The sequence below is a fragment of the Odontesthes bonariensis genome, chromosome 24 (assembly GCF_027942865.1).
Source record: "Odontesthes bonariensis isolate fOdoBon6 chromosome 24, fOdoBon6.hap1, whole genome shotgun sequence".
Lineage (NCBI taxonomy): Eukaryota > Metazoa > Chordata > Actinopteri > Atheriniformes > Atherinopsidae > Odontesthes > Odontesthes bonariensis.
In genome coordinates this window covers 23,380,057-23,393,523 of record NC_134529.1, presented here as the reverse complement: position 1 = coordinate 23,393,523, position 13,467 = coordinate 23,380,057, and the positions used below count along the sequence as shown (strand labels likewise).

Genomic DNA, 13,467 nt, shown 5'->3' with positions numbered 1-13,467 from the left:
CTACATTTGAATAACTTGTGCCATAAGTCCTGAAATCAACCAAAATCATGATAATGAGAAGGCCTTGTATGACACCATAACCATTGTTTTTATGAAGCACAATACCAGATAGGACCAGGTGTAGAAACGATCTGCTTGAGTTTGGGAGTAAGATTGAGTTACTAAATACAATCTAATACACCCTCATGTGACTTGTACAGTCAGACAGACAATACAGTCTGTGTCTGAGACACTCGTGGCATGGAATTTAGCTTGATGGATGCAACAATGTAACCAAGTTAAGTTAAAACAAGAGTCAAAGCTTGGGAAAGAACGTATTAAACAGCAAATTAATCTGAAACGACTAAATGGATGGGAAAATAAGTCGTGCAAAAAAACAAAGCAGCTGTTATATTGCACTCAAACTTCAATGTTGCTTTTCATAGCCTTCGATTCTATTCCAGGTTCCATGACTCCATATTTCCATGTTCCATGACCATGTTCTTACATACATACAGAACATACTATAATGACTTTTGCTGTCAGGGTAATATAAATTGTTGGAAACATCCATATCTATATGGTCGTTTAGACCTAAAATGTGCTATATCATCTGTTTCTATGAGCAGCATTTAACTGTCTGTACATACAACCATTAGTTGTTGGAGGAATTACTGTGTTGGACATTTCAATTGAGGGTATTACAAAATTTAGGAATTAAATGACCATTAATGCAATCATTAATGCCACAGAGTGGTGAGTATGTAGCAGTGTTGTGCAGCGTTACTTTTTAAAGTATCTAATTCGATTACAAGATCATATCAAAAGATATTCTAAAAAACTGTTAAATGCACTATGTTACTTGCTGAGAAAAGCTATTTGTTAGAGTACTACTGTGCTGTGCTTGTACTGTTTGTCATTCTTTGTGCCATTTGCCAGAGCATATCTACCTATCTGTGAGTGTACTGGCTCCACATTGTACGCATGGTGTATAATCTGAGGCTTGCAGGCTAATGAAAGGAAAGTTGGACCTGGTCCCCACTTTACATACTTTATGGCCACAATGTTTAATAGTAAATAGGAAAATCAAATCTATGAACCTCAATATATACAACCTAATATGTTGTGGGGATTTATTGACGAAGAAAAGATTCCAACTCTGAAGTTGTTGGTAACATCATTTTCACCGCATAACCTGAAACAAGGTCATTCATTTTCCTCAGAGTGGTTGCTTTAGTTTAGTTATAAGCTAACCGTTTAAGCTGTGGCACAGCACAGGTGTTGTAGCTTTACTTATCCTACAAGTGCTTCTTCGAATCTGATGTTGCTACCAGGCACTTTATCACCTGGGTGCAATATGTATTTCATTGTGATGTTTTTGTTCTTTTCTCCCACAAATTCAAAATAAAACAAGAAATTCCAGGACATAGAGACTGTCCTCTCTGCTGTCTCGCTGAGTTAGCTGCACATTTTCTTGAATGCTTCATTTATACTTGCCGTCTCCCACCCTTGTGCATTATGCACCAAAACTGATGCCACAACAGTTGGCACTCCAGACGCTTTTGGTGTAGTTTTGACCGGCCATGCACATCTGAGATTTTTTGTTAACCTGGTGCGTGCTGTGCAAACGGCGCTTTTGAAAAACAGGAATAGCTGCCGGGAACAGTGTGTGTTCCTTATTTGAAAATTAGACATCGAAAATTAGATATATGAGATATAACATATTTGACATTTTAAGAAATCAACATAGAAAAAAATAGACCCACTGTTATAGCATCAAATATAGCCAGATATCAGAAACTCGAATTCTTCCCTAAAGGAAACCATTTATAATCATAATGAAAACTGCCATCAAGAAAATTTCTGCTGAAAAACATTCGATTACAGGAGAATCAATTGGACACATTTTTTGTGTGTTATTTTCTTAATTTAACGTTTTTTTTTTTGGTGCCTTGCCTTTGTTCGTTGCAGTAAAGACTTCCACCTGTTCACAAGAACTTAATACTTGTGGATAATATTTCTTTAATAATGTTATTCAGCTGTAGGACTGCTTGGCAGAGTTGAAAATGAATTTCACCGCCAATCATGCGGTTTCAGTGGAGTGTAAAAGCGAAAAAAATAGTGTGAGGTAAAGAGAGGGGGGAGTGTGCGCGGGCGTGCACACGCGATCAGTGAGAGCGAGAGAGAAAGAGAGAGAGAAATAGAGAAAGAGAGTGAGTGAGAGACCCTGAGTTGGCACGAGTTCTTGGAGGACTGACAGGAAACTTTGCTGTCGTTACTCCGCTAGTCAGCAGGCAGTCAGTCTACAGCACCATCGCAGTTTACCGCCTGAAATGCCCTTAACTGGACACTACTGGACCTTCTCATGATGTGAAGCAATGGCTTCATACCTTCCTTAAATTTACAAACAACTTTTGTGTATTTCACTTGGACAAACTGTGGACCTTAAATGACAGTAATTTGTTTTTAACCCAGGGTGGACTTAATGATGGAGACTTTTTTTTACTTGCTTGCCTTCGTGTTAACCAGGGTTTGTTCGGGTCTCGGATATGCGGAGTCCAGTGTTCAGACAGGTCAGAGAGCCGCGAGCAGACACAGGTAAGCTTGAGGGGAATTACACGTGCGTAGATGTTATCAACCTGTGGCTCCACTTCGGCTGGGGTTGGTCAGAAATTGAAAAGAGCTTTCAAGAACCGTCAGCGTTTGATAATTTAAAGAAAAATGATGGATGAAGAAAAAGAGTTCAAACGTCTCGGGGCAATACGTCGCTATTAACGTACTATGACGTCATTTACGCATGAAACAATTAATTGATTAGTCACTGATAAATTCGTCTAGCTGCTTTTCTCTCTCATTATATCGGCATAAATGTTTTCCTTGATGTCTTGTTATCACGTGGATAAACAGATAATGCAAATCTTTTTCTAACGTTTTTCTATCGAAAAATAAATGAATGGATAAAAATGTTGTGTGTTGCCTTTCGCATGCTCTTTTTAGACTGCATTTAGTCAATAGAAGTCAAGCAGAAAGTAACTTTTGAGGTGCGCATGGACAGAATTTGGATTTTCATAGGAAATATCTTATTGAAGATTAGATCTGTTACTCAGTGAGGGATCTGAACCGGGAGGAATGGATGGGTGGGTGGGTGGATGACGGTGGGATGATTCAAGGGGCCCACAGCTGAACAAGGCTTACAGGGATTACAAATATTTACTGTTCCAGAGCCTCAAGTGTAAAGATTTCAGGAGGTCCAGATTTTCTACCAAGGCTCCCAGTATCTTTATCTGTGGGGCATTTATCATTCTGCCCAAGAGGATTATAGAGACAAGGAGGGATAATTATGCTTTGCGGGGAGTAACAAACTGCATGGATTATGAATGTTAGACGCTGTTAATCCTCAAGACTGATACTGATCAACAAGTTTAATTTTTATTCCAAGTTTGTCTTAAACTTTACACTTGACTGCTCAAAAGGATGCCCAACCCACCCCTAGTCTTTCTTCTAACACACACAAACCCCAAGAGACCTTGGATCAGTGTTTCAGCTACTAGTATATTGACCTCCTGTTTGGAACAGTGAGGAAATCATTTAGATCTAAGTGACTGCTCATGAATAGCCACTTGTACAGCAAAACCCATACTTGCATGTCTTTATTGTGCCGTTGCAGCTCCATCCTTGTGTCGAGGCTCCACGTGCACGCGTGAGTGCACGTGTGTGACAGTGACTTGTTGGTGTGCTCCCAAATCAATAAATGAGCACATTTGAGGAAGGTGGATGACTGATAATGTAGATGGTGTGCATGTGTGAAGATAAAAGAGCTCACAACAAAATGTCAGAATGAATGAATGACAGATATCTTCCATGTGGTATACATCTGCTTGCATGCCTGCATGTGTTTGCACTTTGTGTGTGCGCATGTGTATGCAAGGCAGGCCAAGCTTCTGGGAGTTGAGCTCCTGCAGTATGGGTGTCTGTTGGGTTTCTCTCCACATTACACTACAGTATGCTGCTGCTGCTTCTGCTGTTGCAGTGGCTGCCTAAGTGATGAGATGTGGTCAGCCTGGTGGTGTACGAAGAAGATGAACTTTTGGCAGCTGTGGTTGAGAGAAAGTGGGAGTAACATATCGAAGGCAAAGCTAAAGGCTGAATTGATTAAATTAAAGTGAAATATAGTAAATCAACTATACATAAATTATGAGAAGATAAGAAATAGCTTGAGAGAGTGTTGAAAAGGTGAATAAGTTAGAAGAAGACAGGAACATGTTCTGGACAAGAGAAAACTATAAAAAGAAAAAAATATCTGGAGTGAGAACAAGCAGGCATGACTATGAAAACGATGAAAACACTACAAAAGCCAGGGAGGAGTGACACGACAAGAGAAAACGCAGATGGGACGAAGAGGGGGCCTGGGTTCTTAAATGCTTTCCCCCTGCTGAAACCAGTAGGCCCTGAAGAAGCCAGCATGACTGGTTTGTGACGTACACACACATACACACACAAAGTGACACATCAGAGGGAAGAATGCACTGGCCCTTGGCGATTCAGTTTGCCCCTCTGACATCTGTTTGAACTCAATTGATCTGTTTTGACAGATGTGTGAAGTATTCTGAAAGTGGTAAAGGCTGTTGAATAAAGTGAAGATATACAGCAAAGGTCTCATGAGGCGGGGATCAGGAGGACCCAGAGCTGTCCGATACATCTCTTGCCAAAATTTCAGGTCTGCGCGTCATCCCCAAAGGGAAGAGCCAGTGTGTTTAAGTTGCAATGCAGGTGGACTACTGACATGTTTTGGGTCTTTCAAAGTATAATGGAGGTACTGGATCACCACAGGAAGGTAACAAGGAACAGGCTTAGGCTACGGCTACACGAAAACGAAACGAGTTTTTTTTTGAAAACGGGTTCGAAAATTCTTGCGACCACACGGAAACGCGCTGCTGTCCAAACGAAAACGATGAAACGATGCAGTACACACGCCACTGTGTCACGCCACGCTGTGAGACAATAGAGAAGTGTTAAAATTGGCTCCCAGCGTCAACGTGTGACTGACGCAAAAACGTTTTAGCTGTAACAATGGAAACGAAACGAGGCCGTTTTCAAACTTTCCCACTCTGGAACCCGTTTTCAAAAACTATCGTTTTGGGGTAGTGGAAACGCCGGCTCCGTGTGGCCGCGACAGCGAAACGATAAGAAAAAGTATCGTTTACAGTGAAAAACGTTTCCGTGTAGCCGCAGCCTTATTTGGCTCACTTGCACTTATCATAATTATCTTCCCTTACACTTATTTGAATTAGCTTTGAAGTTCTCTATTCAGAAGCCATGATGTAGACACAGGACTCTTGTGCAGTCATTGTAGTGCCACATCTTCAGGAAAGTCTTATACATCAGGATATGATAGTTATGTTGCGAAATCTCCTTATGCGGCATATGGCTTTGGATTTCCATACTTCACACTGAACTACTGCAGTTAAATTCTTCAGGAAACCAAGCATTTTTTTAAATTTATTTTTTATTTTTTTACAGAAGCTGCTTGATTTGAGAAAAAAAATGAACTAATCAGTGTCATGTACAGGATTCCTGCATAGACCAAAAGTACAGAATGGAATATACTTGAGCATTTTAAAGAAGAAGTATGGAAAAAAAATTGTCTTTACCTCCAATATTACCTAAAAGATAAATGTCAGATTTTCTAAAAATTGAACTGATCAAACATGTGCTTTCAACCTAGATTGCATATGAAAGATGGTAGCTAACACCATGATGTCATGTTGTCACTTGGATGCGTTTTGAGTTACTGAAAATACACTGCAGGCTGCTGTGCCTCAGGTGTAATAAAGCGTTGCCTTATCACAGGGTTCAGAGTTAAGCTAATGGCCTCTCCATAGGGGCGGCAATGGCTCAGTGGTTAGAGTGAGTCGCCAAATAACTGTTGGCAGTTCGATTACCACTCTCGTCACTCAAAGATTGGTGAAACTGACATCTGGTCCACCTCCTTGCCACAGGCCGAGGTGCCCTTGAGCAAGGCTGTACCCCCATGCTCCCCGAGCGCAGTGATTGGTTGCCCAGTGTATGGCATCTGTCTCTCTCAGTGTGTGACCCTGTGCATGTGTGTGACGTATTAGGTGACCCGTGTCGCCTGAAGCCGAGTTCAGGGGGCGTTGCCTAGTGGCAGAGCGTCACACGAAACACATAAAATGCTGGGCGTGTACAATGACGTAGGCACAAGCCATGCGTCGGAGGTAGGGTTAAATACTACCGAGCTGATTGTCCGAGCAGTTTTCACTGGTCCCGCTGGCTGTTTCGTTTGCATCTTCGATCTCGGTGGGGCTGACAGATGCTGCGCTGGGGACAGGAGACGGTGGTGTGGGAAGAGGAGCGGGTGCGAGCTCCATGGTGCCCTGAATGGCAATGGGTTGGCAGAGTGGCTTCCTCCCCAGATGGTGTGGCACATGTCAAAATATGGCCAGTCCAATCGCCCTCTGCCACTCCTGCCGTTGTGGTCATTAACCGCATGGAACTTTTTCCTCATGGCCTTTAGTTTGTTGGTCACTCTCCCATCTTTCTCGCCAGCTCTTCCAGCAGAGGTCCATCTTTCACCATCCCCGAAATGTGGCGGTAAATAATGTCCTCTGCTCGGAGGCTGAGGAGCTCGCGGACCTCCTTGTCTCCCCAGTTGGCCATCTTCAAAAATGTCTCGAACTTGATGTAAAACAGAGTGAAACTTGTCCTCACCTGTCGCTGTTGTTCTGAATCAGCTGTCCGTTCTGTCTTTAAAACTCCTCACGTCACGCCACGCCCACGTCCGACCCGCGTCAATTGCTTTCACATCAAACTCGGCTCGGCAAAAAGACTAGGGTCCGACGCGGGTCGAAAGGCGAGTCGAGTTGACACGGCAACCCGGGTCGTCAGTGTGAACGTAACAGCGGACACGCTAAATTCGCGGATTAAACGCAGGTTATTCCTCAGTGTGAAAGGGCCTCGATGTTGGACGCCCGATGTGATCGTCCATGATTAATATCACCATCATGCAGACCATGAACACGGTGGCCTCCCCGCTCTCCATATTAGCTCCTTGGTGGTGTTTTTTCTTCTCTCCTTACTTTTACCGAGTTTTGTTTGTTTTGTTTTGTTGTTGAATGTGGCGCTAAACGGCTAACGTAACACGTCACTGACGCAGACGGCTGCCCGCGCCGCATCAGTCCCGACCTGGTCCCGACTCATGTGCGAATGCAGACTGAAACAGTTCCGCTGTTGAAGGACAGTTATCAGAACGAAATTCGAGTAGGACAGTTCTGATAACTGCGTTCTTAGAACGGCTCTGTCCGAAAGCGGCTATTGTCTTCAGCAATGATATTCTGACTTGTAGTCAGTGGAAGCCAGGAATCAAACCATCAGCCTTTCAGTTGGCAGACAACTACTCTTCCTCCTGAACTACTCCTGCCCCTAATACTGTACAACGCCTTATCAATTTGAAGACTTGATTCTTGTCATTAATATTTAAAACTCATTAGAAAAACACCCCCTGCTGGCCATTAAAGAGACTGCAGGTTAAGAAGTACTTTTGCATTGACTTCACTTTTCAGATCTGGAGCCTAGATCCTTCTTTTATGTACAATTTGTGGATTTTCATGATGGTAGGAGTAGGCAGCCAGGCCCACCTCTGTGTGGGAGACGATGAATAGCCACTTATTGGGAAATTTGAGTCTGAAAAAGTATAGAATTTTTGAAAAAGATCATTTGTAAGAGTCCTGCATGTAGAAGTAGTAGTTGTAAAAAAGAAAAGTGTATAAGGAGACCTAAGACATTGTTACCTCATGTATTTGTCTTATTCAGGCGACTAAACGAAAAGATAGGTTGGATAGGTTAGGTAAGCTTTGCTCCTATTCCCTCATTATTATACAGCAAGCTCATATTTTCCCTGCCACGACTTGGCACGGGTATTTAAGTAACATTTTTTTTAGCCATAACAGGGGGCTTAGCCTAAGCCAGCTGACATTGAGCAAGAGGCAGGACACACCCTGGACAGGTCACCGATCCTTTGCATACAACTTTTGCTGTTCATGATTGAGACCACTTTATTGTTTTCTGTGGTCTGTATTACTTATAAATAATATATATAATAAATAATTCCATAATATCAGCCCGATCTAAATACTCAGGCTAACATTTAAACTCTACTTGACCAAAACAATGGGCAGGTTCAAACCAAGAACCTTCTTGCTGTGGATAAACAGTGCTAACCACAAGCTGCAATAAAATGCCTCAGTTTGGCAGTCCAGGGATCAAACAGGGGGAGTGACTCTGGCAGTATGTGCATAAACTACTTAGCTATTTACTACCCTGCATTGAAAGCTCACGAAAAAAATTGCATTAAAACAACAAAAAGAAAAAATCACAGATGCATGAGTTCATTTTTTTTAAGGTACTTAAACAGGGTGCAGTGCAGCTGTAAGAAACACACATGTTTTTCTTCATTTTGCTTTCTACTTACATGCATGCTTAGTGTCACCAAGTTCATGTTGTTGAAAGGAACTGTGGGAAAAGTTGGAGCAGCAACTTGGAGACAAGAATTAGTTTTGACAAGTCAATAGAGGTTGCCATTCTGGGCACAGGGAGGCAACAACTGTCTGTAATTTAGCTTCTATTAAAATTGCCCCTGAGCAAGTTAATAAACCCCAAGTGGCACCAGCAGAATTAGAGTGTGCTTACTGTCCTCTGTTGTGGTTGCTCTGGATTTTACCATCAGTGCATAAAGAACTACATGAAAAATGCAAGTCATTGAAAAGGCCTGCGTATTTGCCTGAAAAATACCATCTAACCACACGTTTAAGATATCACATTTACAGCTGCCAGTGTCAAGATCTATACATGTTATTCAAAATTTCATGACTTTTTATTAGAAAAATGAAGTGACTATACCTTTTTCCAATAAACTGATGCACAAAAAACCTCATAAACTGATTGTAATATATAACAATTATATTCAAAAATAAACAATGGCTGTGACAGGATATGAGTTTTATCTACTTTCGTGTGATCCACGTTTAGCTTAGTGGTTGATAATGTCAGCCAATGTGATCCAGACTGAATTATCTCAATTTACTGGGTGGATTTTTTTTCCTCAGGACCACCATGGAGTTGAAATTAGTGGTTTTGAGTGAAATGTCCGAACATCTATTACATCAATTGGGACATGTACGTCACTGCAGACATCTATCCTCCCTTGAGGGTGAAATATCTTCAGATCAAATTTTTTAACGACAATATTTGAAAAAAAACAACAACACCATCCAAATCCATACCAAGGTACCAAAGTAATCCCTCTCAGTCACGTCTTATGACCCAATAAAAATATGTGTTGATGTATTTTCCGCAGAGAGACAGCAGCCATTGACTGAAAAAAAACGATCAGTTCAAATCATAAACACATACACTCTCATTCTGTCGGCAGAAAGTGGACTTTCACATTACAAAGCATCTTCTCAAAGGGTTACACAGAGGTGTGGACAAATAATTTGTGCTTTTAGACCATATCCACTGTAAAACAAATGGTAAATTACGTTTTTTTTTACTCTCATTTAATGTTTTGTTCTGTGACATGCAGCAGTCTGCTTTTCACTTACTTGAGCAACGTTGTTGATGCTTGAAGATAGAATTTTAAGATAGCATATAGATGTTAGCATTTACTGAGTAACCAGAGGCTTTGTATTTTAGTTGGATGTTTAAATCTTACCATTTGTTTTATTTTATTTGTTGTACTTTCCTGTATTTAATGCCCTGGTGGAGTCATTATTGAAGTTTACATAAGAATATTTAAAAATCAAGTTGCATTTAAGTTCCACCTCTAACATGTTAACTGTTTAGACTGAACAACCTAAGTTTCAAGTGTAGTTACAACTCCATGGTTGAGATGAGGATGAGTAATAGTTGCTCAAAAGACATACATGAAAACTGCTGGTCGTTTAAAATGCCAGTGTATTTGCTTGAAAAATAAAATAGCATCTAACCATACTTTTAAGATATCTACCAGATATCACATTTACAGCTGCCAGGGTCAAGATCTAAACATGTTATTCAAAATTTCATGACTTCTTATTACAAAAATTAAATTGATATTACCTTTTTTCAATAAACTGATGCATAAAAAATGTCATATATTGATTTAAATACTACAATTGAATTACATTCAACAATAATCAATGGTGTCAGGACTGGAGTTTTATCTCCTTTCGTGTGCTCCACTTTTGGCTCAGTGGTTGGTAATGTCAGCCAATGTGAACTTGTTTCTCAGTTGTAAACAAGTTAAGAACGTTAGGATTAGCGCTATCTAATTTTAAAAGGTAACCATAATCATTACATAGCTATTTATTTCCCACAATGTACTGTAATGTATTATGGGAAAAAAAATCTGGTCACATAAGGTTGTTCGACTACACCAAATTATACCACTACGTTTTCATGCTATTAAGACTATAACAGGATTGTTCTCTTCTCAACCAACCCATGGAACATATCCAGACTCACTTTATCTGTGTGGGAGTTTCTGCATTCTGTTAATTAGGTCAGTAAAGAAACTCCTTACATATGGTAATGCAATGGGAAAAGGGATGTTTTCCCAACTCCGCCATTGTGACCTAATTACCATAGTTTCCATCATGCTTTGCATTTGATATCTTTATTTTTTGAGGATACATGTACAGAACAGTGAAGACACTTGAATTTTCTCCCAACAGTCAACACATCCCACCACAGAATAGAACAGTTTTAACTGTAAACCTCCTCTCAAGTCAAGGACTATTTTTAATAGCGTGACAAGACATTTGTTCTTCAGAACAGCCAGTAAAGTCTAAAGCTTATGGTCTGTACTATTTAGGGCAGCTGTGATTTTGAGGCTTTGAGAAGACTTACGGTTCAAACATAAATACCCCCATAAATGGCTAAAAGGGAGACACAAAGACCCCCCTGCAGACCTCACAATACTGACGTATTTGAACAATTCTACTAAAGCTAATGGATGTATCATGGACACTTTCTTTATATCCTCTTGACCGGCAGGCTAAACAATCAGAGAGAGGTTTACACAGTCACGCTGTCCCTTGATGTTGAAACGGGTCCAAAGGGAAAAGTGTGTGTGTGTGTGTGTGTATATGCCTGTCTGCGTGTTTGTCTCTTGGAGTGTGATCACTCAAGCAGGAGTGAGCGCACTCAAGTGTGTTACTGTCGTCTGTAGCAATATGTGTACCTTTGGGTGTGCGTACAGGGTTATGCCTTTACAAGAACGTTGTAGGGGTGCTTGACCTGTGGGTCACAGTTCGAACTCAGAGACACGCCCCTTTCCAGCCACTTATTCAGGTCGCAGTCCAAGCCCTCCCTTGAAGCCAAACGAAAGATCCCTGAACAATAAGTGCCGCCAAGAGATTTCTTTGTAAAAGTATTATACCTCACTCCCCTTTTTCTTTTTTTCATTGCTTCTTCCCCTCTCTGTTAGTCATGGAGTATTCCAGTTTTGCCTACAATTCGTGCCTCTAGAGCTCACGCAGAGATGCTTTTAAGTAAAAGGAACCTGGTATGTGTGGGTTGAGATGTCTTCCTGCCCAGCTGTATAGTGTCTGTCTGCTGTTTTATAAGAGGTGAAATTTATTGGGGAATAAAGCAATACAGGCAGGTGCAAGAGTTCCACTCATGCTGAGTTATGGCTCTGTAAATAAAAATAAATGTGTCCAGTGGAAGTTGACTGTTAGGTGACTTACATAGATGCACTGAAAACATAATGTACATGTTCCTGTTGTAGGTGATGGACAAGGAAGCTTGTGTATTGACTGACATTGAGGAGTAAAATTTCAGCTCACAGTTTCATCATATACATTCACCAACAGGAGCTTTAACATACAGCTGTTCTGTTTCTTACACCTTGAAGCTGTAATAAAGAATTTATATTACAATTGACAGTGTGTGCTTAAGATTTTTTACTCTTTGTGAATAATTGCTGGTGGCAAATTTGGATCTTTGATTTTGTGCGTGTGCCTTTGACCTGCATCTTACCCCTATAAACCCCATAGATGTAACTTGAAGCTGCTTTGATTATGATATTGTCATGTTAAGACTTGACCATAGAAGTGTGTTATGAGACTGGAGCACAGTTTTTTTGACAAATTTCCAAAGAATACTCACTTGACTTTGTTGCTCCAGTCAGCACTTCAGAGCATTTAATAGCCTTTCAGCTCGTTGGTTTGGTTTTATGGGCCTCAGCTTTACTGTTTTGGTTCTTGAGAGTTGTTTCCAGACGTGTAAGACACTAAGAGCCCAGTCTGCACTACATGCTTAACACCAAACAACAGACAAATTTAGCATCTAGCCTTTTTAAAATAGGGAAGCATTTAACAGCAAAAATGCGACCATTTTTTTTTCAGAAGCTGGACATAAATTTGTCATGTTGGCAAAATCCCACCTCTACATTGAAGCTAATATTGCAGCCCACAAGTTATCTGTGCTATGTCAATATTATACTCAGGCTTTGTTTCCAATAGTTTTGTATTTGCCAAAATTTGCCAAGAATTGTAGCAATGTGTGAGCAAAGGAAGAAGACTGCTTACTAGAAATTATACTGACTACAGGTATACAGTCTTATACAAACCTTTTTAATGGCTGCAGCTATCCGACATGTTCTAGATGTCATCATATACAGCTGTCACTTTTCTTTAAAGTTTGGATAACCCTAGTACATCAGTAACCCATTAAGCGTTTCAGACCATAGACTATGCATCAGACTCCTAATATATCAGACAGATGCGTTACGAATAGTTTTCCTTGGGATCCAGCACAGTGTGCTCTGGTTTCGGCTTGACCTAATGAAAATTAAATTGAATCAAATGGAGAGAAATAGAAATAAAAAAGCGACCTTATTTATCCCAAACGGGAAGTATAAAATGTACGGTAATGAATCCCCTGGTAATCTCTTTGTAAAAATGCAATGTCATTAAAAAAATAGGGAGGAAACTAGTGAGCGAAGCTGTCATAAGAGGAAAATCGGGACATAAAACAAATTGAGAAATATTTTTTCTTCGGTATTTTAGATTTTATACCACCAATGGTACCGTAATGACCAAAAAAAAGGCCATTTGTCAACTTTATATGAAGCAGCTGCTTACTCTACAACAACAGGAAATCTGCAGACCCAGCTGCTAGTTTGCCACCCAAGTGAGGCAGCGGAAGCACCACATATAACCCACTTTATGTCAGGTGTTCAGCATAGTCTGATTGTGTGGTATTCCGCAGTCAATTATAGCAGGTGCCGGGCCAGGGATTCATAAAACGCAGCACTGACAAGGGAGCAAGATTTATATGCAGAGATATGCAGCCCATCAGTACTGTTTAAGTAGAGGGGTTTCAGGAGCTTATGATGAAACTGAGCAATAATAAAATTCCAAGTTGTACAACAATCATCACACATAGTACAGCTGTATGACACGACATGGGAAAACGGAAGATGTT

General features: G+C 40.6%; 1 protein-coding gene across 1 annotated transcript in view; it reads left to right on the top strand.

Annotated features, from left to right (window-relative positions):
• The first annotated feature begins 2,230 nt into the window (after positions 1-2,230).
• emilin1a (elastin microfibril interfacer 1a) overlaps positions 2,231-13,467 on the top strand; it is a 31,663-nt gene continuing 20,426 nt past the window's right edge. Inside the window, exon 1 of the mRNA XM_075458775.1 lies at positions 2,231-2,577. Coding sequence (XP_075314890.1) covers positions 2,465-2,577 — 113 coding nt within the window. The 5' untranslated portion in view covers positions 2,231-2,464. The remainder of the gene's footprint in view (positions 2,578-13,467) is intronic.